General features: G+C 32.2%; 1 protein-coding gene across 8 annotated transcripts in view; it reads right to left on the bottom strand.

Moving 5' to 3' along the window:
• Positions 1–2,618: 2,618 nt before the first annotated feature.
• The window catches only part of LOC145268225 (neurobeachin-like), a 607,546-nt gene continuing 582,477 nt past the window's right edge, over positions 2,619–27,687 (bottom strand). For 5 of the 8 annotated variants that reach the window (XM_080123533.1, XM_080123535.1, XM_080123532.1 and 2 more), the window contains 4 exons: positions 26,313–26,435; positions 22,541–22,737; positions 19,338–19,489; positions 2,619–3,898 (listed from right to left, as the gene is read on the bottom strand). In XM_080123533.1, coding sequence (XP_079979659.1) covers positions 3,808–3,898; positions 19,338–19,489; positions 22,541–22,737; positions 26,313–26,435 — 563 coding nt within the window. In that variant the 3' untranslated portion in view covers positions 2,619–3,807. The remainder of the gene's footprint in view (positions 3,899–19,337; positions 19,490–22,540; positions 22,738–26,312; positions 26,436–27,687) is intronic. The other 3 variants (XM_080123534.1, XM_080123537.1, XM_080123540.1) reach the window with 2 other exon arrangements.

The following is a 27,687-nucleotide window of genomic DNA, read 5'->3' as shown; positions in this document are numbered from 1 at the left end:
ATACAGCAGAAACTGGCCTACAGCCAGAGTTAAGTGTGATTCCTAACTTAAGCCAAACGTTCATTTCTCCGCGTGCATGAACACATTCACTTAACTATTCATTTCTGCAAGTCAACTTTTTGATTGATATCGCTAAATTTGAACGCTTTTCACTTCTTGTCACGTCATGGCGTAACGGTAAGATGTCAGGTTTTCTTTCACTTTCTTTTCCGCTTTTGCGTCACAGGTTCGAGCCTGCCTACCTACTACCTCTATTTTTTTTTTGTTGCTCAACACACACCTCCAAACACTCGGACAATGCCGGGCACTCACATTAGTCTATAATATAAATCTTACCTGTCTGTTTAAATGTATGTATGTATGCCTAAAACTTTCAACAGAGGCAACAGATTTTCACAAGATCGGTATCGTTTTGAAGCTCTACCCTTCAGATGACAAATATCGAAAAATTGGCTAAAAACATTAATTCCTTCACTCTCAACTTTTCTAAAGGGAGTGGTCGCTTTTTTTCAACAATATTTTCGAAAGTCATCTCCTCTTTTCGATTGACTAGCCTTAATTTAAACCTTCCCCACTTCCGGTTTGGTGATGGACGCAACGGTAAAGATGTCACGTTTTCTTCCATGTTCTTTTCCTCCTTTGCAGTATGGGTTCGAGCCTGCCTGCCTACTACCACTTTTTTTTTTTTTTTTTGCTCAACACACACCTCCAAACACCCAGGCAACGCCAGGCACCCAGGCTAATCTTTTTCTAAAACTTAAAAAATAACAATATATATGCTTTTGATTCAATACCTCAGTGGTGACATAATCATGTTTATACACCGATTCTCATTAGGTCATTGAAGTTAAGCAACATTGACCCTGATCAGTACAAAATGGGTGATGGTATGTAGGAAGATGCAAAAACCTAATGTCATCATCTTCCTTAACCGGGATATACATAGGCAGTTTCTTTGGGAGTGAATGCTGTTGCTTTTTTTATCAGTAGCGGGCAGAGGTCTGGTGTTGCAATAGTAATGCCTAAGGTCCTTGATTATATATGCCAAAGATTAAAATACGGAAAATATTATGAGAAATAGAGGTAGTTTGAATACGATTGGATGCCCTTACTCCACCTAATTTGGATGCTCATGGTCACCATAATTCACACTTCCCTTTGTGCATTCCACTGCTCTTTACTCCATTGTTATTTCCATAAAAGACTGATTGAGTCGCAGGGTTCTTTCTTGTAAAACATTCACAGTAAGAACACATCTTACTCCACAGAAAAAAAAAATTATTTCCTGCTCGATGTGCTTAAATGGCAGGCAGAATTCCGATGTACAGGACTTCTTTGCAAGGGATTCTCACCTACATAACACAATACCATGGTACTGCTTCCTTGCTAATTACAACCTAAACATCTTCAAAGTTAATACTAACAAATTTTTGTCTCATGAATAGCAACAAGAATAATCAAACGCAGTTCATACCATTGATCAATGTTTTTTTTTTTTTACTAAACATGGTCACCACTTATCAAGACTATGTGCTACTTGAGGACAAGGGTTAATGAGATGGAATTATTGTCAGGATCAAGGTCAAATACATCAAAGCTGGTTTTAGATAGCTCTCAAAAAACATCAATAGAACACCTAATATACTCAGTCATGTGATCAATGTCTGAAAATTAAAATTAGCATACTGCTTTGAAAAGGATAATTAAGTATTCATCTTTATTGGTTTATTTTTTTATGTTTGTTTTCTGTTTATTATAACCCAAAATTCTATTTTCTATATTGTGGTTAAGACTTACATGTTGAATGAAAAGAATTTTTCAAATCAATTTACTTCTCAGGTAAAATGCCGGACCGTAGACCTTACTAGTAGAACATACTCCTGTAGTTAACAATTCTGAGTATTCTTTAGTCCACAATCTATTTTCCTTTCCAGCATTTTTTTTTTTTTCCTTTTATGTTGCTAGAAATTGTTTTATTTGGATGGATTGTTTGTTTTTTCTCAAAAGTATATAAGCATAAGCTTTTCTATAAATATTATGATGGCTTGTGTTCTTCAGAATTGTCTGATCTATTCTCTGCTTCTTTTGTTCAGCTCGTTTGACTCATTGGTCTAGTGATCTTCATCGATTTGCTATTTTGATACCTCATTGTAATACAGTAGCTTCTTTCCAAGAACTGCAGGCTTGGGGAACTCCCTTCCTGCTCACTGTTTTCCTTCTACTTATAGTCTTGGTCTTTTGAAGACTACATCTGCCTTTTCAATAATCGTCTTTCGTTCTTGTTAACACCCTTACACCAAGTGGCTTCATGCTTTGTCTGGAGCGATTTCCATAAAAAAATGTTTTCAGAGAAGTGAGTAATATAAGATAACAAAAAGCTGAAATAAAAATGAAATTCCCGATCTCGTGGGTCATTGCTCCGTGTGTGTGCATATGTGTGCGTGTGTGTGCGTGCATGTTGTGCGCGTGTGTGCATGTGTGTGCGCGTGCGTGTGCATGTGTGTGTGCATGTGTGTACGTGTGTGTGCACGCGTGTGCTGAGGCAAGCAAAAGATCTAAAACTGAAAGATGAAAATAAAAAATAAACAAAACAAAATGAATAAAAAGATCAAGCAAAGCATTTTGTAAAACTTTTATTAATTTGTGCAAACATAACAGATAAGTTTGTCATCTAAGATGAGTAAAAGTGCAGAATAGTTAACAGCTGTGAAATCATAAATAATAATTAAAAAAAAAAACAACAACAAATAACATATACCAAATCCAGTAAAATTTCATTATCTACCGACTTGTATAGTTTTACAGTTTGAAAGAGTTATTATGTCTGAATTTGTTTATCAAGTTAATTTTATCAATACAGGAGGAAAAAATTTAAGGAGTGATTAGGGTTGCTCATTTTCACATAACTTCAGGCTGAAAAGATAATAAAAAGAAAAAAAATTGTCACACTTAAGATTCGTGGTAGGGTAAGTAATTCTTATTTATTTATTTATTTATTTTTTTTTTACTATTTTTTCAGCAAGAAATTATACAAAGTAAAGCAACTACCTTAAAAAATCTATGGCCGTGTGTGTGTGTGTGTGTGTGTGTGTGTGTGTGTGTGTGTGTGTGTGTGTGTAAGTCAAAGTAGCGATAACAAATTAAAAAATAATAAATCTTAAAATTAATTTCCACATTTTACAAGTATACAGGTTGGTAGATACGATAATTCTACTGTGTTTCTTGGAAATTATTTATTGTTTTTATTTATTTATTTTTTTTTTGCGATTACACATCTGTTAACTATTTTGCATTTTTACCTTAAAATGCTTAATTGAGAATGTATAGTTGTTTTTGTTTTTTTTTTGTTTTTACTTTCCAACTCTTGTTTCAGCAAAGATTTTTCAATCATACAAAAAAAAAAAAAAAAAAATGATAGTATTTAAACATAAAAAAGAAGAAAATTTAAAAATCGGGAGATTTTGATATGCTTGCTTTTCAAAGTGAAATTTATGAGTTTGAAATTTCCATGCTGCAGTCTTTTTTTTTTCTATCTTAAGTTATTCTTGTTTTGTTTCATGGTAGCCTTCTCCAAATTATTAGATACAAAATAATGTTTAGTGATTATTTCTCTGTTGTATCAAACACATCCAGTTTGGGGTTTAAACAAAGAATGTATATTATTTCTAACTCAAAAAGAAAACTAGATGAAAAAAAAAAAAATGGTGTAGCCCATGTGTATCCAGCTTGAGAAATGCTGACTCATCAGGCTTTTAAGGCGCCATTGGCTTTCTATTGGTTGGTTGGTTGGTTGGTAAACTTCCAGCTTTAGTATCGATCTTGATACTCATGGTGCCATTTGTTGAAGTCAATGAAGAAAACGAGAAGGCATCCAGTTCCAAGACCAAGTAGCAGTAGCCTGCAATATAGAATTAATTAATAATGTAATGTCGGCTATATTTAGTTTAATTTAGTTTTATGTAAATGAGAGTAAAAATGGTTGGAAATCCTTTTTGAAAATTCAAATACCTCCAATTTTTTTTTAAATTCTAACACTGGAAGCAAAAAGGAAGTAAAACAAGCAATGTATAAAGTCAAGGAGATTGAAAAAGGAATGACCAAAAGAATGAACTTTTCAGGATATCTAAATCTCACTTCCTTTATTTTGTCCTTTAGTCCTCACATTCCACAAGCAATGTTTCTGACAAAGAGGGGAAAAATACTGTTTCTAGGTGGAATTCTGTTAAAATCTATTGTTGGAATTTTTGTTTTAGCTCCTTACATCAAGTGGTTTCATGCCTTGTCTAGAGCGGTTTCCATAAGACAAAAATAGATGGCAAAGATAAATATTGTTGGAGAGAAATGCATTTGAAATGACAATGGAGTGCTAAAAATAAATCAATAGGAAAAGAGGGATGCTTGGAAATGCTATTATGGGAAATTGTTGAGTATTGAGTTTCCATGGGACTGAGAAAAATATAGGAGTTTCAGAAGGAGTTTCTGGCAAACTATAAGAATTAAAAAAGAACTAATATGGGAATCTATGAGTAGGGTAAAGAATGCAAGGTTTTTGCTAAAATATTGAAGGCTGTGGATGAAATGGGTATTGAGATGATCACAAACTGAAAAGGTTATCCTAAAAGAAAGGGAATTATTAACTGCTACAATGATAAAAAGAGAAGCACTATATAGCGATAATAACGGAGACTTAAAATTGATAGATCACCTCCTGAAAGTGATTAAGAAAATATTTAAAAAGTCAGACACATGCAGATGAAATACAGATTGATTTTATGTCTGGGCAAAATACAACTGGTACTTATATTTTTTTTCCTAAGACAAATACAAGTACTTTGATAAGAAGAACCTGTATGTTACCTTAGTAGATCAGGAAAAAATGCCAAGAGAGGTTGTCTGGTGAGCTTTGCATAAAATAATGACAAACAAATGTTTGGGGAAGGTTGTTCAGACGATTTATAAAAATGCTCCAAGTCATTTCGAATTAACAGCACATTTGATGACAGCTTTAATTTTAAAGTAGGAGTACACCAGGATTCTGTATTGAGCCGATTGCTTTTCATTTGTGAAGCATTATCCAGAGAGTTATGTATGGAGCGTCCAGAAGGGGTGCAGTATGCTGATGACTTAGTATATGCCTTTGATGTAAGGATTACTTGTTAAGTTTAAGACTTGCAGGAATTGTATAAAAATAAAAGTCTGAGAGTAACTGTTACCCAGATCATAGTAGTACCTATTTACTATGCCTCCCCACAGGACAGAGTTAGACACCAGGGTCGTTTTTTAACGTGGAGAAAAGGTACAAAATAGTGTCTGTAAATTTTTAGGAGAGGGAGAGATTTTTATTATGAAAACTTAAAAAAAAAAATGATTTAATCTACCCCTAACCCTGAGTCCAAGTGAAGGGAGTAACAAAGAATGTTAATATACAATGCATTTTTTTCATACTGAATGTATTGACTGATATATTTGAACTTTTTTTTTTTAATTCGTTAAATTTCATTAAAATTAGCTTTTTATGCAAAAAAAGAGTTCAAAGTTTATTTTGAAAGAACAAACAAGAAGAAAACAGCCATTAGCAACAACAACAAAAAAAAACCACTGCATAGAGTATTGAACTGTTGCATCTACCACTAGTTTCTTGCTTTTAGATGTAATCCAAAAAAGTGTCTCAAATCTGCACTATTGGTCAATATCCAACCACTGTCCCATCCTTGCAATGCTAAATCTCTGTGCCTAGTTTACAAGTACTAATAGAATATGATCTGAAGATCTAGCACTTTTACTCCTTAATGTAAATACCTCCAACAAACCAGATAGGAAGCAAAATCCCACCCCTTTACTATAGATATACTTAGATACCAGAAAGCCTTCTACTCAGTTTCTTCCCTCAGACTGCTTGACTTTGGAATTCCCTCAAGACTCCTGCTTCCCTGATTATACTAACATGCAAAAACTAAAATGTAATGTGAACAGACATCTCGATGCTCAACTCCCTACATAGTGGCCTTGTAGACATGGTTCCAAATAGTAGTCCCTTATGGTCAGATGGCAATAGGCAATATGCCTTGTTTGGAGTAAGAATAAAAAGTTTTCTATTCCCTGCCCATATCGTGAGTCTTCTTAAAGAATAAGGTGAATAAAACAAATCAAGACGAAATTGAGAAAAGAAGAGAAAAAAAGAAGAGAGAAAGAAACAAAGAGAGAGAGAGTGAGAGAGAGAGAGTGAGAGAGAGAGAGTGAGAGAGAGAGAGAGAGGGAGAGAGACAGAGACAGACAGACAGACAGATAGAGGCGGGGAGAGAAAAACTGAAAATAAATAAAATCATGACAAAAAAAAAATAGGATGTAAAGCTCTAGAAATACGCAGAAATCAAACGTTGCTAATTTTTTTTTATTATTTAAAAAAAGTTTCGTTTTATGAATTTAAATAAAAATTGGGATTACGCTTTTATGATTTACAAAGAAGGCAAATTTTTCTAAAATGCAAAGGTTTCATATTGCTGGTTACCTTGTTGAATGACATGCAGCGGATACTTATGTGAATGCAAGAATTAGGACAGAATGAAGTAAGTTTAAGGAACTTTTGCCATTTCTAGAGAGTATCAGTCAGTGAAACCCAGCCAGTGAGGTTTGAGGACATGCATTGCATGGAAAGAAATAACATTATAATGATACGGATTTGTAGTATGAGTCTATAAGACAGGCTTAGTTCTAATGAGCTAAGAGGAAGATAAAATTTGGATACCTTTGTTTACTGAAGAGTAGGCTTAAATGGTATGGCTACATTAAATGAATGGATGATAGTTCTTGAGTTGATAGATGCAGAACAGTTGAAGTAGCAGGTTCATTTTACAGAAGAAGACTAAGTAAAACATGGTAGAAAGCAATAGAAATAAACCTCAGGGAAAGAGAGGTAAATAAAGACCTGGTCAGAGATGGTCTAGTTTGGAAGTCAATTTCTTAAAGTTGTCCAACATATACTGGCCTATTAAAGGATTTTAGAGGAGCACAATATAAGAAAAACTTTCCAATTGAAAATTCAGAGTAAAACTTTTCCTCTTCAGTATATAGTCTTTATTAATTTTAACTGACAGTAGAAATATTTGTATAGAGTTAAAAAAAAAACAAAAACAAAACAACTAAAAAACTCCAAAGTGATGAATCTAATATATTTTTTCTAAAATAGCAGGCCAAACAATTAATACAATTAACATTAAATCAAAAACACATTTCAGAATGGAATCCATTTAAAGAGTGCATTAATTTCAGATGAGTTTATAATTAGTATTTTCCCAAAGCACGCGTAACACTGAAAAAATATAATTGCGAATTACTTAGGACTTCTATCCAGTCATGGCTGATGAAACAAGAGCATGCTATTTCAATGGATTAAATGAAAGTTTACGTTCGAAATTTCATATAGATTCTCGAGTTCGACAGAAAAATTCCAGAGTTTGACAAGGTACATCGAAGAAGGTCGAAGGTTACATCGACTGAAACATTATGTGAATAACACTTAAGATGAGAACAGTAGTCTGAATAATCCAAATAATACAAACTAACTGTAGACATGATTACAAAAATGATTTTTATAAATATATAAACATAACTAACTTTATATATATATGACTTACTTGTAGTTTCATCAAATACTTTTGCAAGCAAAATCCGATCCCGCATTTTGCTAAATCCTTCCCTCTGATGAGAAGGAAAGTATTTCTTTGAAACTCTGTGGATTAAGGACTATCCACTTTTGTGCTTCCTTTTTAAAATTAAATATGTTTTTAACTCTTTTTCAAAGTGTTTTATAACATGTTTTATTAACTATTTGCTCTTTATATATATATATATATATATATATATATATATTGTTTTGTTTTGGTTTTAGCGATATGTTTTGAATTTTTACCTAAATGCGAGTTGGGAATAATTTTCCCTTTTTAACCAATTTGGTACCCCCACATGGGGAGCGGTATATATATTATTTTTAAAATGTAATTATCCACTGACACGTGTTTCGTCGTCTACGACTCATCAGAGTGGCTGTATCTAGCGAGATTCGAAATCGGGACCCAACGGTAATGAGCCTAAACCCCTTACCCCTGGACCATCTCGCCGACTGTCTGGATATATTGCGATTTACTTAGATGTTGTTTTGTTTTGGTTTTAGAGAATTCAATTATATACAAAAGTGCATTTTTACCTAAATGCGAGTTGGGAAAAATAATATATATACCACTCCCCATGTGGGGGTACCAAATTTGTTAAAAAGGGAAAATTCATTCAAAACATATCCCTAAAACCAAAACAAAACAACATCTAAGTAAATCGCGATATATCCAGACAGTTGGTGACATGGTCCAGGGGTAAGGGTTTAGGCTCATTACCGTTGGGTCCCGATTTTGAATCTCGCTAGATACAGCCACTCTGATGAGTCGTAGACGACGAAACACGTGTCAGTGGATAATTACATTTTAAAAATAATATATATATATATATATATATATATATATAATTTTATTCATATACTATACATTACTACATCTGATGGAGATATCCAGGTTTCGTCCCTTTGGTCATCCAATTAAGAATTAGGAAAAATTCTGGGTTACAATATCCTACACAGAGTCGTTAGTCTAGGTTAGCGTAGATGGGCTAATGAAAAAACAGGTTTTCCACCAGCCAGTCTATGACAGCTGAGACATGCACTCACATACACACAATTGTTGTTGCTGTTTAGTTAAACTGAAGTGTTTAAATTTAATGAATATTATATGATACTACTAGAATTCAAAGATATAATTCCAGAGCATTTAGAGATTAAAACGGATTCTGATAACAAGAAAATCTTTCATCAAACAAATAGTGAGACAACAGCGTAATGATTAATAGCGATTGAAATTGAGTAGAATTTGATTATTTAAAACGATGGCTCAACAAGAATTTGACTTGAAAACAACTATGTTATAGTCAGCTAATTTCGTACAAAAAATGATCCTTCAGAAATGTTAAAAAAATGAAATGACACATAGTTGTACTTTTTCAACAAAAACATCTTTAAAATAAATGTATGTAAGAGCCTCTACAAGCCGCCATATTTTTTTTAATCTTTGCACTGAAGAGCTATGATACAATGAAACAATGACTGTCGATGCGTATATAAGTCCTTCCTTTTCAGATTCATCAACAACTTCTACTAGCTACATTGTAAAGCTCTTTGTAAACAAATGAACCACTCTCCAGCAGTTGTCAATGTTTATATATAAAATATTAGTATGTCACTTGCTAACAGCGCCCACACCATATTCAAGTGATTAGCATATCAAATAGTCATAGGTTTGATCTCGACTTAATACAGATGCTAGTTTAGCCAAACTGAACAGCAGTGATACAACGAAACAGTTTGTCTGAAATGAATATATATATGGGTAGAGCGTAAATATATAACCACCCACAACTTAAATGGCTAAAAGTGAAGCTCACTGTTTGCTAGTTGGCAAATAAACAAGGGACTATAGCAATGTAAAAGCGGTGGGCAAGTGTTTGTTTAAATGGACATTTGTTGAGGTCATTTGCAAGCATTGATTCCATGGGCTGATAGGTAGAACTATCAACGCGGTAGTTATAGGTTCAATCCCCAGCTAGGGAAAGGTGCTAGTGTATTTGTACTGATAAGTTGTGATACAATGAAACAGTATATATATATATATATACACACACACACACACACACACATATATATATACATACACACACATAAATGTACACACACATGTACATATATACACACACAATATATATATATATACATAAATGTACACACATATGTACATATATATACACACAATATATATATATATACATACACATGTATACATATATACATGCACACATATATATACACACATAAATGTACATGTATATATGTACATATATATATATATGCATACACATAAATATATATATATGTACATCTATATATACACATATATATGTACATATACACAAATACACATGCATAAATATACACATATATGTACATATACATACACACACGTAAATATACACATATATGTATATATACATACATATATATATATATTAATGTTTGTTCAAATATATACATACACACACGCACATATATATATATACGTAATATATACATACACATACATATATGATAAAAATAATGGAAATAGTATTCCGACAAAATAGAGAAAATAAAAAAGGAACAAACCGTATTATGTGTTCATCAACGTTTCGTCTTTATTTCGGAAGTCTCGAAATAAAGACGAAACGTTGGTGAACACATAATACGGTTTGTTCCTTTTTTATTTTCTCTACATACATATATATATACATACACATATATACATACATACACATACATACATACATACACACACACATATATATACACATACACACGCATACATATATATATATACATGCACACACATACATACACACATACATACATATATACATACATACACACATATATATAAGAGAGTCGCAAACCTGATAGGCCCTGAACTGGCATCTAAGCTTCAGCCTCTGTCCCATCGACGAAATGTTGCATCCCTCTGCCTTTTCTACAAGTATTTTAGTGGTGAATGCTCTGACGAACTGCAATCACTTGTGCCCCCACGACGCGAGCACCCTCGACAAACCCGACAGGCTACTAGATCCCACCCCCACACTGTAGAGATCCCTAGATGTAAAAGCTCTTTTTACTCCAATAGTTTCTTCCCCAGAACCGCAAGACTCTGGAATTCCATTCCAGGTCCCTGCTTCCCCAACAGTACTGACGTGCAGAAGTTTAAGTGTAACGTGAACCGACACCTTGCTGCCCAAATCCCTACATAGTACCCCAGTAGTTGTTTCCCCTGATAGTAGCCCCCTACACCAAAGTGGCAATTTGCCTTGTTTGGGGTGAAAATGTAATAAAAAAAATAAAAAAAATAAAAAAATATATATATACATACACACACATATATATATACATACACACACATATATATATATACATACACATACATATACACATACATATATACATACACACACATCTATATACATACATATATACATACATATACATACATATGCATACAGGCACACACACATACATATATACATACATATATATACATACATGCACACACACATACATATATACATACATATATACATACACATACATATATACATACACACACATACATACATATAGACATACACACACATACATGCATGCATATATATATAACATCCTTCTGCCATAATAAATAATAGATATTATCATTTAATAAAATAGTCTTTATATAGACACATTGTATTTAACAATAACATCAGGTTTTATGAATCTATATATAAATTTATATTAACATTTTTAGTGGTTCGGCTGCTTTTTTTTTTACTAATATATATATCTATATATATAAAAATGTAATTTTTGGTTTGTTAAAAGTGAATAAAATCATATTTCTACGTTACCAATTTAATTGAAATTTTCAGAAAATCTATTTTTAAAGTCAAAGAATGTTTGCATGTTATTAAAATAATTTAACATTGCGAATTATAAAAATATTAAATTATAAATGAAAATATTTTTCGTAACTGCGAGATTGTCCCGATTTCATTTCCGGTAGAAATGAGCCTTTCACTTATTGAGATAAGTATTATTTGTATTAATTTTTATGATACTCATGCAGAGAGTGATCTGTGCTGAAATAATAACGTTATTATTTAAAAAGCCATTCTTAACATGGGGAGGGGAGGGTATTTTGTACCTATTCTGTACTTTAACCTTACAATTGAATAAAAAAAACATATCGTAAACCTTTAATTTGGAAATATGATTTAAAAAATAGCGCGGATCACTCTCTGCATTTTTTCCTTTTATTATTCTTAAAGAGTAAAACTTTTCTTATTCATGAAAAGAGTTAAGCCTACGTAAATAAATAAATAAATGTTTGTACACGTGACAAATTATCAATAAATGGTTTAGTTGCTTTTTTTTAAAAATTATTTATGAAAAGAGTTAACGTAAATAATCTTTGTAAAAGTAAGTGCGAAAGTGCCGTAGTAAATTTTTTTCACTGGATTATTATTAATTGGACACTAATTAAACAGATTATTAAAAAAAAAAAAAAATTAAAAAAGAAATCATTATTTCGACATTTGAAAGTGGTGCTCACTTTTTAGTTACAACGTTCTGATAAATCAGTCACCCATTTTGTAACCAATAAAAACGCAGTATATCAAACCCATAGAAAGTAAAAATAATATGAGTCTCTACCGCATTTGTAAGTCAGAAATATATTTGTTTCTCAAAGAAAAAAAAAATAGATTGAACATGACTTTTTTATTGTTTTTATGAAAATAAAGTTTCGAGTTTTTCAAATTTTTTTTTTTTTTACTTATTTAGTTAAAAGTCAGTTTGTGGGTGTTTTTTTATTTTATTTTTTTAAATAATTTGTTTTTATGAAAGGTGAGGGTTTTTTGTTTTTTTTCAAAACTTTTGTTGTTTTTTTTTAAATTTTTTTAAGTATTATAAATTTCACTAACTTGTTGGTGCTAATGCAGAGAGTGATCCACGCTATTTTTTTAATCGTATTTCCACGTTTAATTAAAGTTTTATGATATGTTTTTTTTTTTTATTCAATTGTAAGGTTAAAGTACAGAATGGGTACAAAACACCCTCCCCATGTTAAGAATGGCTTTTAAAATAATAACATTATTATTTCAGCACGGATCACTCTCTGCATGAGTACCGAAATGTTTAATAATTTGGTATTTTTTTTAGATTAGGTCCACCTCCACAATTTTCCTTTAAATGACGACATTTATAAGTTTTTGAGTATGCTGAATACGGAAATCGCATTGAAATTTTGCGGAAATCAGTAGTTATCAAGATATAAAAAGTTATATTATGCATTGTATTCTTTGGCGGCCATCTTTTTACGCGTGCACGCACCATAAATAAATGCACGCGTGTAAAAAAGATGGCCGCCAAAGATTACAATGCATAATACAACTTTTTATATCTTGATAACTACTCATTTCTGCAAAATTTCAATGCGATTTTCGTATTCAGCATAGTCGAAAACCGTTACAAATCGTCATTTAAAAGAAAATTGAGGAGGTGGACCTAATCTAAAGATTTACCAATAATTTTTCATCCCGTACGCCTCCCTATACATTGCTTCGTCAACATGCGACCATTTTATATCTCCCGAAGACACTTCTGTATGTAGCCAAAAAAAGAAAAAAAAATGGGTGACCGATTTACCAGAACGTGGTAACTAAAAAGTGAGTACCCCTTTCAAATGTTGAAATAATTTTTTTTTTTTTTCAATTTTTTTTCATAATCTGGTTAGTGTTCAATCAATAATAATCCAGTGAAAAAATTTAAAAAAACCTATCAGTATAGAAATTCGCATGGAGGTGATGGTTGTATAACTCCGCCATGTAAGTAAATAAATAAAAAATGTTACGTGCACATGCATTAGCCTTGACTAGGGGGGGACTAAGGGAACGACCATTAAATAATTCTGCGGATCGCCATGGAAATCAACGCCCAATGAGTACCAAAATAGTTTTCATGATATGAAGAAATTTTTTTTCGAAAAGTGGGTGATCACTTTTCCATGTAAATTTAACTTAAAATGAGCACCCACTTTCTGGCCACCCGGGGAAGGGGCATTTATTTTCGTGTTTATTAGCTTAAAGGTTTTTTGACAAGGCAGTTTGGTACGCGAGTGCATATTTAACAGTTTTCGTTTATGCTCATGTGTAGCATAAACAAAGGCTACGTCTGTGAAATGGAAAATAGTCCCATAGTTCAGGGGTTATTACCATGCAAAAGAAATCAAACAAAAAACTTTTTAGCCAAGAAACACACAGAAAAAAGAAAAAAAAACATAGCATCCATTTTTTTTCTATCAAATTCATTTGCTGTTTTTATTGAAAACTATTTTCCCCCGGATTTTTGATATAATTTTCCATTAAGGGCCGTGCGTCTCACCTTCCTATATAACAAAATTTTTTTTGTAGACTTCGGTGTGCTAAAAACGAATCTGCAAACTGTTTCCGTTGCAAAACAATAGTTTTTATGATATGAAGAAATTACTTTTTCGAAAAGTGGGCGATTACTTTTCCATGTAAATTTAACTTAAAATGAGCACCCACTTTCTAGCCACCTGAGAGAGGGGGGATTTTTTCCCATGTTTATTGGCTAAACAGCTTTCGTTTATGCTCACGCATAGCGTAAACGAAGGCTACAGCTGTGAAATGGAAAATAGTCCCAGAGTTCAGGGGTTATTACCAAACAAAAGAAATCAAACAAAAAACTTTTTAACCAAGAAACACACAGAAAAATGCCCCTCTCTCAGGTGGCCAGAAAGTGGGTGCTCATTCTAAGTTAAATTTACATTGAAAAGTGATCACCCACTTTTCGAAAAAGTAATTTCATGAATATCATGAAAACTTTCTTTTTGCTATGGAAACGGTTTGCAGATTCGTTTTTAGCACACCAAAATCTACAATAAAATATTTCGTTATATACGAACGTGAAACGGGCTTTAAAGTAAAATAATACCGGATTTTTTGAAGCAGATTTGCCGTTTAGTTGTACAAATATCCTCAAACCAGGTAATCACTAAAAGGGACTCTTAAACGTCGTCACCTGTATCGAGCAAAAGTTTAAAACCACCGATTATATGCCAGCCTACGTCATGATAACATATATTGAGTGAGTTCCTAACAGTATTTTGTATAGTTTTTTTAGTTTAAACTCATTTTCCCAAAATTTCCCCAAACTTAACGTGTCCGATACAGTCTGCCGCCATTTGTATTTTTCAGATATACTGATAAACATTGAATGTTTTTGAACCGATTATACATTACATAAAAACACTACAATCTTATCCAGTTAGGTAGAACATTTACTTTTCTTGTCTTTGATAACATTTATTTGTTATATATTTATTTTTTGACAACTTTTTTGTATCTGTGTTTAGTAATATGAACCCTTTTCATTTAATGTAACGTTTAGTCAGCTCGAAAAACAGTGTTTATTGGTGTATTTGAAAGCTACAAATGGTGGCGGACACTGTTGATTACTTTAAGTTAGAGAAAGTGAGTTAAAACTAAAAAACTACACAAAATACTGTCACAAACCCACCGATTATGCCAGCCTATGTCATGGTAACATATATTTGTGGGGTTTTAGACACTGTTTTGTATAGTTTTTAGTTTTCAACTTACTTTCCCAAACTTAACGTATTCAACAGAGTCTGCGACCATTTCTGTTTTTCGAGCCAATTAAACATTTTACATTACATAAAAACACTAAACAATTATCCAGTTAGGTAGAAACGTAACTTACCTTACCTTTGCTTTCATTTATTTGTTTTTGGACAACTTTTTCGAATCTGTGTATAGTAAACCCCCCCCCCCCCATCAACCAAATATTAATCACTAACTCACATTTTTGTATACAGAAAGCAACAACAAAAAAAAAACATTTAGCGTTTCAACATTTTTGCTACGTTCGGCTTCATCCACTGATTGTTGGTCGAGTCCAAACCATGAATGATTGACAGAAACTCCCGAGGATCCAGATCAAATTTTGCGAGAGTACCATTTTTTTTTCATTTTCGCTTTCTTTTTCACTTTTTGGGGTGGATTGCTGTACTAAGAATATAAGAAACATGCATTTTTCTCTTTTTATTAAATTTTTACATTACACCAAATTGAGCCACTGCAACACGTGGCAGGGTACAGCTAGTATATATATATATATATATATATATATATATATATATATATATATAACGGTATAAGATTTTTCTTGTTTATTTGTACTCCTTGTCGGATAATTAAAATTTTGTATATCTTCCTTAAAACTTTGTTTTTTGTTTCATTTTTAAAAAATATGAACAAATTTTAATAGATTATATATCTCCAGACATTCCCATTGAATATAATGGGTCTATTTTCAGAAGCTCTCCTTAAATGAAAACATGCTAAAATGCATAACATTGTTTAGGAGTGCCAACAAAATATTAAAAATATATGCATAACATTGTTTAGGAGTGGCAACAAAATATTAAAAATACTTCGGATTCATGTACAGTCATAAAACTGCAATAAAATGTTGCGAGAAATGTTACAGTAATCATCATATAAAAGTTAGGTACGTGTATATCTCCGTCTTTATAAAGTTCAGTGTGTCTATATATTTAAATATTTGTACATACCGGGATCACTCTTAAACTAATTAACCAATCATTATGAATTTTAGAACACAACTGCTAGATGTACGGGTTCATAATGTGGGTTATTTTTAATTTAGTTTGATATGGGGTGGTGTTGAAAAGGAGATAGAAAGACTTTTTTTTATTTTTTATTACATTTTCACGTCAAACAAGGCACATTGCCACTTTGATGTAGGGGGCTACTATCAGGGACATAAGCTACAGGGGTACTATGTGGAGAGTTGGGCAGCCAGGGATTATTGAGTGATTAGTTTATAGTACAATCTTCCAATTAAAAATTCAAAAATTACATATTTTCATTGAATTTTATCCTTTGTCATAAAACTCCCAAGTAAGATGTCCTCAATTTAAATTTCTTCTGAACCCTTTACCGCCAGAATTTTTTTTATGCAATAAATACATTTTTTAATCATGAAACCCACACATAACAGAAATTAACGTTCAACTAACGCACGAACATAAGCAAACCTCTGATTCACTTGTTGAACCATGCATAGACCTGTACTTTGAAGACCAGTTGGGCTGACAAGTTATAAGAGTAAGAAATATTTTTTTTAGATGAAAGGCGACTTGAAAGTACAATTTGGTGGTAAAGAGTTAAAACCCTTTAAGATCACATTTTAGACATTTTCTAAATAGAAAATTATATAACTGACTTGGATCAGAATTTGAAAAAGAATTCTAAACATAGTTTAGGATCATTATATCTTTATTTTAATTTTCATAAGAGGACAAAAAAAGGCACAACACATTTTACCCTTCCTGAGAATAGTGTGTGTGTGTGTGTGTGTGTATATATATATATATATATATATATATATATATATATATAAAATGAACTTGTCCTGCCTGTTTACCTATCTGAGGAACGGTCTCTACCAAACTCCTTTGTGAATTCTTAGTCTACAGATTTGAGACTTGATATATATGCTGTATTTAGACTTATGGAACAAATTCGATTTGGTCTATAGCTGGTAAAAATAGATGCTAAAGGATCAAAATTGAAAAAAATAAATTGCCACTTGACAGGCGTGAGTCAATTCAAAATGCTCTTGTATGCATGCACAAATATACATTTATACAGTTTACAACTTTATATTTTTAACTTTATCTATGTGTAAAGACTGAGTACAGATTATGACGGATAAAGCTGGAGAGCTATATGTTTTAATTTAGATTCTAGCTGATGGCACCCAAATCATATTCTTTTCAAAATTTTGAAATCACTACAATATATTGGGTCCAATATAATAATCAATAGAGTATTGGCTCTATAATCATGATAAATATGTAATCTGCATTAATGAAAATATCATAATTAAGCATATCTTACGACCAGACAATGCTGAGCGGCCTGTTAGTATATATCTATATATCTATAAATGTGAAATTGTCTGTGTGTGTGTGTGTGTGTGCGTGTGCGTGTATGTCTGTGTCTGTCTGTGTACATTTCCCTACTACGCTGTCAATTTTCAGTCTACAGATTGAAATATGGGAAAATCTTTTTAATTGGTTGTTGGACAGAAATTTGGCTGTCAAGGGGTCAAAGTTCAACGATTTGACCTTTGAAAACTATCAAACTTCTCTGTACATTTTGGGTCTAAACATTTAAAATTTTAGATGTAAGTTACTTGGACATGGATCAAACTTTTTAATTCGATTTGAGCCCAAAACAATCAATTTTAAGGGGTCAAATTGGGGTCAAAGTTAAAAAAAAAACTTTGACCTCTGCGGTGTCTACCAAATTACACAACCAATTTTTTGTCTAAACATTTGAAATTATACATAAAGTGTATTCAGACATAGGGTAAGCTTTTCAATTGATTTTTGGCCGACAATTTGGCTTTCAAGGGGTCAAAATTCAAAAGATTTCTAGCAAACTATTCAGCCAATTTTGAGTCTAAACATTTGAAATTTTACATAAACAGTATTCAGACATGCCGCAAGCTTTTTAATCAGTTTTTGGGCAAAAATTTGTCTGCCAAGAGGTCAAAGTTGAAAGAGGTGACCTTTGCAGACTCTAACAAACTCCTCTGCCAATTTTGGGTGTAAACACTTAAAACTTTAAATGACGGTTACCTAGACATGAGTCAAAATTTTTAATATATATATATATATATATATATATATACATACATGCACATAAAGTTATGAACAGTACATACGACCTGAGCAAAGTCGGGCTGAATTGCTAGTATATATATATATATATATATATATATTCAGGAATACTTTATTAAACAACAGGTGGATTTTTAAAAGTGAATCACATTGATAGAAAATAGAAATGATACAGAATCTATTCTATCTCATCTGTTATAATAAAATGATTCATTTTTTCAAACGTTATACCTTTTAGTTAATACGAAGATAGGGAGACATTAGTCCTTGACTATAGAAGATAGGGAGATGCTAGTCTATAACAATAGGGCATAGGGAAACAATCTATAAAAATAAGGCAGGGGCACAGTAGTCTATAACGATAGAACATAGGGAGACACTAGTCTATAACAGTAGAAGATAGGGAGACACTAGTCTATAATAGTAGAAGATAGGGAGACACTAGTCTATAACAGTAGAAAATAGGGAGACACTATACTAATAGGGTATAAGGAGACACTAGTCTATAACAATAGAATATAAGGAGACTAGTCTATAACAATAGGACATGGGGAAATATTGGTCTATAACAATAAGATATAAAGAGACACTAATATATATTAATAGGATACAAGGAGACACTAATATATATTTATAGGATATAAGGATACACTAACATATTAATAGGATGTAAGGTGACACTACTCTATAACTAGAATATAAGGAGACACTAGTGTATAACGATAGGATATAAGGAGACACTAGCCATAATGATAGGATATAAGGCGACAGTAGTCTATAATTATAGGATATAAGGCGACAGTAGTCTGTAATGATAGGATATAAGGAGACAGTAGTCTATAATGATAGGATATGGGGTTCTTGTCTCTGTGAACAAATGAAATCAGTGCATTCAAACTTGATAAAAAAATGCTGTATGAGGTTGTTTACCTTTCATCATGTGATAAGGACAACGAGTGAATACTGCCATCACACTTGGGATAAGAATAAAGGAGTGTAAGGTCATGTGTCCGCCACACATCAGCGACCCCACTGTCTCCTCCGGTTATCAGATATTCTCCACCACGACTCAGTAGCATCGACTGTAAATTAAAAACAAAAACATTTGAAACATTACATTTATGCAATCATCAAGAATACTTTCTAAACTTAATTCACTATTAAACTTTATTGCATTAGGCTGAACTGATCCTTAATTTTTTAAAAGTAAATATTTCTACTTCTGAAACTGATATGAATTAATTCTTATTCTAGAATTGTGTCTGGATTTTTGCAAAATAAAACTGTTACATGTGTGTACGTCGAATCATAGGAGAACCCCTTCCCTCAACCAAATTCATGTTATATAAAACTATATTCAACTAGTTGTACCTTCCTGGTGGTGTCCGGGAATCTTTGTACTTTCATTTTTCTTATGCCTATTTTTAAAAAATCTTCTTTATGTACCAAATTATTGTTTTTATTTTAAAAAGTTTAATTCAATGATGAATTTTTTGTTTGATTATTGGGAGGGGATGGTGGTGGCTCAGTTGTGAACAACATGTGCTGACAACTAAGGTGTGCCAAGTTCGAAGCCATTTCGTTCCACAGAAACATTCTCACTTAGGATGTTGGCAACCTTCACGTGGTTTCTCCTGATGTATTTCTAGAAATTATTTTATCACGAAAGATACCAGGGAAACTAATGCCAACAATAGAAACATCTGATTCACACGAAATGAATGACTTAAATTATTATTTGAACCAAATTGTTATAAAACTATTAACAATTTTATCACAGTAACGTTTTAATCTTTATGAAATTTTTGCATGTAAATGACTACAGACACTTTCAACCTTTAAATACATGAGGATTTGTTAAAAATTTCAAATGTTTCCAAGGTAAGCTACACTTCTGGAAAAAAAAAAAAAGTATTCGTTGCTTCCTTTCATTATACTAAATGAACGAAAAAGTATCCACTGTTTTCTTATCCGGAATAAGTATTTTCACAATGAAACTGGAGTGAAATAAAACATATCCCAGCCAATACAATCATCTATGAATATGTCAGATGGATTGCTATTTTGAAAACTCCACATAATAATTTATATATAGATAGAATAGATATACAGTTTAGTTACAAAATTTTGAAATTCTTATTTCTACTAGTAGTAGTAGTAGTAGTAGTAGTAGTCTGTCGATAGATTAATATTCAGTTTCATTCTCTCATTGTTTCTGCTTTGCGGAACAGCCTGCCACAGGTAGTGAATTAAAGTGTCCTTGAACAAAAGATTCCGACTGTATATAGATGTACACATCTTACTGTCTTTTTGTATGGCTTATTATGTTTTGCAATTTTTGTGCTAATAAATTCGATTTGATTTTAATTTGATTTACTTTTTTAGCATTCTATTCTGAATAATATCTTTTAACTGCAAAATTAAAGAAAAAGGCCTTTATGAATATAACCAAAATATCAGATGATCCGTTGGCTGAGTGCAGGTTCAAAGCGCTCCTCAACTAAACCATATTTGTTTTTAATAAAAATAAGAGAGAGAGAGAGAGAGAGAGAGAGAGAGAGAGAGAGAGAGAGAGAGAACGGTATATCTAGAAGAATTTAACTAATTTGGGATTTTTTTCTTTCTAGCCTGATGATATACGATCTCTGAAAAGTGTTTACTACAGAAACATGTATGCACATATGTAACTAATAATGTTTGTATAAATAAACATATTATATAATTATTTACTATAATAATTATTAAATACCTACAGACACTAGTGTTTCATCCTTTCGGGAATCTTCAGTGCAGAGTGTCATGATTAACACCGGTCAATAGTTTCGAACCCGGCGACAGAAGCCATCTCTGGCTTCATTAGCAAAGGCTGTATCCATTCGGCTACCGTTAACCATGTGAAATAAGCTTGAAATTTAAATATTTATTTTTTTAAATGGTTTTTTTTTTTTTTTTTTTAACGTCAGTGAGAGTGATCTAATTATTATATGATGATCCGGGCATAAGAGCTAAATTCACCGATTTAATTCAACTGAAAGTGCTCAACAGTAAGAAATGAATTTCTTAAAGGGGCTTATATATATATATATATATATATATATATATATATATATATATATATATATATTTGTGTGTGTGTGATGTTGATTTTAGTATCGGATAAATAACCAGCATTCAATTACCTATATAAAACCATATATTTCAAAGGATAGTATATATTAGTTTGATTGTCCATCGATAGCCAAGGCTTTAGTTTTGGAACATCTCTTACATATATTAGTCATATATAAACAATGTTTTCTGTATCACAACTATTCAGTATGAATAAACACAAGCAACTAATTCAAGCTGAGATTGAAACCAGACCGTTTTGTTTACAGACCAACTTCTTACACACTATTCTATCAGCAGTCTACCAACTAAGATAAATAAGTGACCTATAGTGCAATATTCTTTTTACAAAACCCTTAAAAGTTACTTATAAAATACAAAGTATTTGCATTCAAAAATATGTCAATAAACAAAAATATGTGTTTTGTTAATATTAATCATACCCAGTAGTATGTAGGTGTCTGGTAATGATTTGGTACAACTCCTTGATTTGGGGAATAAATCAAGTAGTTGGGCCCAGGCAAGTATAGATTCTAGTATTGAGAAATATTATGAGAAATAGAAATAGTTATTTTTTTCTTCCTTCCCACCACAGAAAGTAGGGAGAACCAAGCCAGTACCCCTAAAAGAGGAAGAACTTTGGTGTTTTAACATTTGCCTGGGCAACTCCATTAGCATTCCCTGGTTAAGGTGCCTCAGGCAGTAAGAAGTAAACTTGCTCCGCACGAAAAATAGGAGGCAAAGCCTAGGAGGGTAGACCTCCTAGGACTACCTAAAACAAATGCCTCAGCCCATCAGATGAGAGGTCACTGAGATGACTCAGTTTCTCCAGGACTGATTGTTGAGATCGGAATATCAACTGGCATGTATCAGTGATTGGAGCAAGTGGCCAAATGAATGGTGCAAAACCAAAGTTTAAATATAATTTGATATATTTCCAATTTGAATGTCCAAAGTCACTGCCCAGTCAAACCCCACACTTTTTTCATACCATTGACCAGTCGAAAAGTCTTTTCTGTACTTACCATAATATTATCTTTATGTTTCACATGACGTAAAAGTCTTCCATTCATTGTAAAACTACAGATGTTTCCTTGGTCAAACTTAACCAGTACAAATGCTTCTCGTGACATGGTAATCAACTCCGGCGAGAAGCATCCTTCAGGTGGGTCAAGTGATCTCAGTAAATCTCCTGACAGTGCATGGACAAGGCACGGACCATCTACAAAATTAAAAAAATAAATTAGATGAAAAATATATGTTTTATTATAATGCATGCTTTGATTATATTCTCTAATGAAATATGAAGCGAGAATAATAATGAAAAGATTGATGACGTCATTTTTTTAAGGGTAAAAAAATAAAATGAAATAAAACAATAATCTATATTTCTTAAAATATTTTTTTGCAAGGGATAAAAAAAGGATAAAAAAAAAAGTAAATGTTGAAATGTGCTGTCATAGTTGCTTTTAAAATGCAAAAACTAAAAGAAAAAATATGGTGAGAATAATAATGCGATGATGTTGGTGTTCATATTGTTGATGCTGTTATTGCTATTGATGATGGTGGTGGTGATGTTATTGTTGGTGTTGTTATTATTGCCTTTGGTAGTGGTGGTGGGGAGTGTGGTGGTGTTATTGTTATTGTTGTTGTTGATGGTGGTGGTGATGGTGTCGTTATTGTTGTTGATGATGTTGTTTTTTTTGCTGTTGTTGTTGATGGTGGTAGTGATGGTGTTGTTGTTGTTGTTGGGGATGGCATTGAAAATGACCCTCAAGATGAGAAGAGTAGTTCGAAAAATACAAACAAAGGTAAAACAATTCTCAGAAAGCTAATAACTTCAATCAGTTCACACAATGAACATTTCCGTTACCATCAGATGAAGCTAAAACTTGCATCTTGTGATGATTATTCTGAACAAAATATCCCTTTTCTACAAGTTTTTGTCTTGTAAGTAACAATGTTCATCTGAACATATGTGAAACGTGTACACATTCATTTAGATTAAGATGTTAAGTAAATTCTCTCACTACATTAGTTGTCTAAATAATTTTGTATCTCCACTCCAATAATTTTGTATCTCCACTCCATCTTCACACCAATATGTGTGCATGTATGTAAAAATGAAAAACCAAAAGCATTTATATAGTCATCAGCATTTTATATTTATTTCCAGATGAACGATTCGAAGAAATAAAATACAAGTACATAAAATTTGGCACATTTCATACAGGAATCAATCATTCCAGAGAAGTCTTAAAATAAAGATAAAATATTGATGAATATGTAAATAATTTTGGTTGTTCATCATGGTATATTATTTCCACACACATTATATATATATATATATATATATATATATATATATATATATATATATATATATATATATATATATAGAGATATATATAGATATATATATATATATACATACATATATATATATATATATATTACGACATTTGGCACACTGGCTTCTATCAGATCACCAAAGTTAAGCAATGATGAGCCTGGCCAGTACCAGATGGGTAATTTCCAGGTGTTGTATGTGCTCTCCGCTTATCCCGGCATTGTTTCCAGCTGTCCTAGACTTCTCCTTGCCACTGGACTCAAGCAGTGCCAATTCAGGGAGGTGTTGTTGGGGATTGCGCAACCCTTGCCATACAATTACATGCACAGCTGCCCCTACAAGGAGTATCAGACTGAATGGAGGCATCTAATATATATATATAACTTGGGAATTTTTATGAACTTAGTTTTTGTTCAAAATTGTATACAGAGCCTGACAAAGATTCTCGAATTTGACACAACACACCTGAAGAAGGTTGGAAGTTACATTGACTGAAACGTTGTGAAAATAACAACCTAGATGAGAATAGTAGTCTGAATAATCCAAATAACAAAGATTTGTAGTAAGACTGTAATGTGATTCAAATGAACACCAAAATTGCTCTAATTCCTACCCTCTTTTTTTCTCCACTTCATTTGGATTTGTTCTTTTTGTCATTTCTAAAAACAATAAGTTTTCACAGGAATATGTGATCAATCCTCACCTTAAACATTGTTAGAATAATATCCGAGATGAGAATAACAGTCTGAATAATCCAAATAAAAAATAAATTATTAATCCTCATCTCAAAAACCAATACCACGTTAAACTTGGATACTAAAAATGACATTATTAATTGAAAAAATTATTAATTGAAAAAATTATTAATTGAAAAAAATTACTAATTGAAAAAAATTACTAATTGAAAAAGGAAAAAAATTACTAATTGAAAAAAATTATTAATTGAAAAAAATATTAATTGAAAAAAAATATTAATTGAAAAAAATATTAATTAAAAAAAATTACTAATTGAAAAAGAAAAAAAATCCACCATTTCTTACATACAAGTCAGGAAGATCTAAAAAGGAATTTGACCATCCTTGCCTAACAGCTTTAGACACCGGACACCGTAATTGCTTTTTTGTCAATAGCAAATGGCAAAATCAATAAAATGTGCAACCTGTGACCATGAGCGAACTCGCAAAAAGAGGGAGCATTACCGACGGCTATGGCTTGAGATTTAACAATGTTAAATGTTCACAGTGGACAGTAATCCAGACTGGGATCTTCTTCGCAAAATCATGGCTGAAAATCATGTGCATTATCAGACTGATATACCTGTGGGTGGTCGAGATGGTAATGAAAAAAAAAGTTCAGCACGAATGTTGGTTGGGATCAGCGCACACTATAGTCGATTAGGAGAATTTCGTGCAAGATATTTGCCGGGATTATTTACTCAAGAATCCCCAGCAGATAGGAGACCCAGGCCATATAGTGGAGATAGAAGAGTCTGTTTTCAACTGACACAAACATAACGTCAGCAGACTTCTCATACCGGTTTGGGTCTAACTCACATCATCCAAAGCTATCCGGTTGGTAAAGAACTTTCTTACATGTCCGTTACCCCTTCTGCATCCACTTTGCCATCATCTGATGATGTCCAAAAGTCTGAGGAAAAACATCTTCCTAAGGAAATTTTCTTGGCATTGGGAAAAAAGATTCCAACTACTTCGGCAAAAAAAAAAAAAAAAAAAAAAAAAAAAAACACTTTTGTTGTTATTTATTGGGGGGGGGGAAACATTTGCTAACACTTATTTTTGAAAAAAAAAAAAAAAATGCTTAAAAATTTATTTGACAAAAAAAAAAAAAATTTGCTTAAAAATGATTTAATTGACTAAAAAAGTAAAAAAAGGAACTTTCCTTCATACAGTTAATAAAAATTAAAAATTACGGTAGGTTTTTCTTTTTTCTCTGTTGATGTTTGTACATTTAAAATTTTACTATTTTCTTCTCCGGAGCGTTGTTTATGATTTCATCAGCGATGCTCAGCATTATCCGGCTGTTGATGTCATGCTTCAGAGAAAACCAAGCGAATGCTGAGTTACGTTTAGTTCCAATGATGCACAAGTATTTGATTTCATTCAGAAACTGATAAATTGTGACATATCTGTTAAGTTCTTTCATAACTAAAATTATCTATTTACTACTACTACGACTACTACTACTTATTATTTTATTTTTTTTTTTTTAGAAATGCTTTGATGCTTCTAAAGATTCTCCTAAACTATGCATATAGATAACACATACATTGTTCAGTTCCTATGAGAATTGTACACATTTTATGAATCGTTGTACACACAATAATTTAAATATTCTGCTTGTCATGTGTAAAGAGACTAAAAATATACTCATGTTTAACAAATAGATATATCATAAAAGGTTTTGAAAATATGAGAAATTTTATGTACTTTTGGAGCCACTAACAACCAGTCCAAGTTCTGAGAAGACAGCAACGCATACGACTTCCGTCTGATGTCCCGTAAGTGTTGCTTTTGGGGTTGGTTTCTCAGCGGCTGAAACAAATACAGCATCTGTTATTCAATATAAAAGTCAGTTCTAAACCAGCATAAAAAAGGGATCATAAATAAAAAAAAAGTTAACAAAACAATTACGAAATGTTAGGATCTTTACATTGATAAATAACAGAATTAAAACAAATTCAAAACAACAACAACAAAAAAGAATGAAGACGTTTAAAAGATATTAGTCAATAATTAAAGATTAGAAAATTAACAAAAAAGAAAGGCTGTAATAGGTAATTAACACAAAGGTTCAATTATATACACGTTGAAAAAGTTCATGTATACATTCACATTTAGTTGTTAAATGCGGCATATTGCCATTTTTTAGAATATAAATCTCACCTGTCTGATCAAATGTATACATCTATGTATGTATGTTTGTATGTCTGCCTAAAACTTTCCACAGATTTTTACGAGTTCGGTATCATTTTGAAGCTCGACCCTTCGGATGACAAATATCGAAAAATTGGCTAAAAACATTAATTCCTTCACCCTCAACTGGACACTTTTCTACAAAGAGGGATCGCTTTTTTCGCTGATATTTTAGAAAGTCATCCCTTTTTTTCGATTTACTAGCCTTAATTTAAACCTTTGCCACTTCCGGTTTGGTGATGGACACAGCTGCAAAGACGTCACGTTTTTTTTTTTTTTACGTTCTTTTCCTCTTGCGTGGTATGGGTTCGAGCCTACCTGCATACAACCACTTTTTTTACTTTTTGCTCAACGCACACTTCCAAACACCTGGGCAACGCCGGGCGCCAAGGCTAGTTGAAGTATGAGGGGCTACTATGACATTCTAAATAATCTGCTTTAAGTGCCAAATTTAAAAAGTGTTTGTGAATATATCCAGAGCCCCAAGAAGTTTGATTAGATGATATCCTGCTGGCTTGGTAGGCCAAGAACAGGCTCAAACAATGACGTGTGAGTAATGAAGATGTATTTGGTCAGAAGGTCAAATGAAAATCTGATTTATCATAAAGATATTAAGCATAAAGCATATAAATAAAAGGGTTTTTTTACGCCAATTTCATATTTTAGTTAAGTAATGGATCCACCATGTTAGTGAAGTTATAATGAATTATTTGTTTAAAGACAAAAATGTTATTTTTCTCTGCAAACATTTATCCCATCTAAGTTGAACACAGCACAATGAAAAAGCTTAACCATATAAAACAAGACAACACAAACAGAGGCAAACAGATATTGCTGACCGACCACTTACTCAAGTCTCCTACCGAGTTGTGTCAACACCCAAAGTTCT

This window comes from Euprymna scolopes, chromosome 43, assembly GCF_053919585.1.
Source record: "Euprymna scolopes isolate OS-2025 chromosome 43, ASM5391958v1, whole genome shotgun sequence".
Lineage (NCBI taxonomy): Eukaryota > Metazoa > Mollusca > Cephalopoda > Sepiida > Sepiolidae > Euprymna > Euprymna scolopes.
The sequence above is the reverse complement of the archived record's forward strand: the minus strand, read 5'-3'. Positions and strand labels throughout refer to the sequence as shown.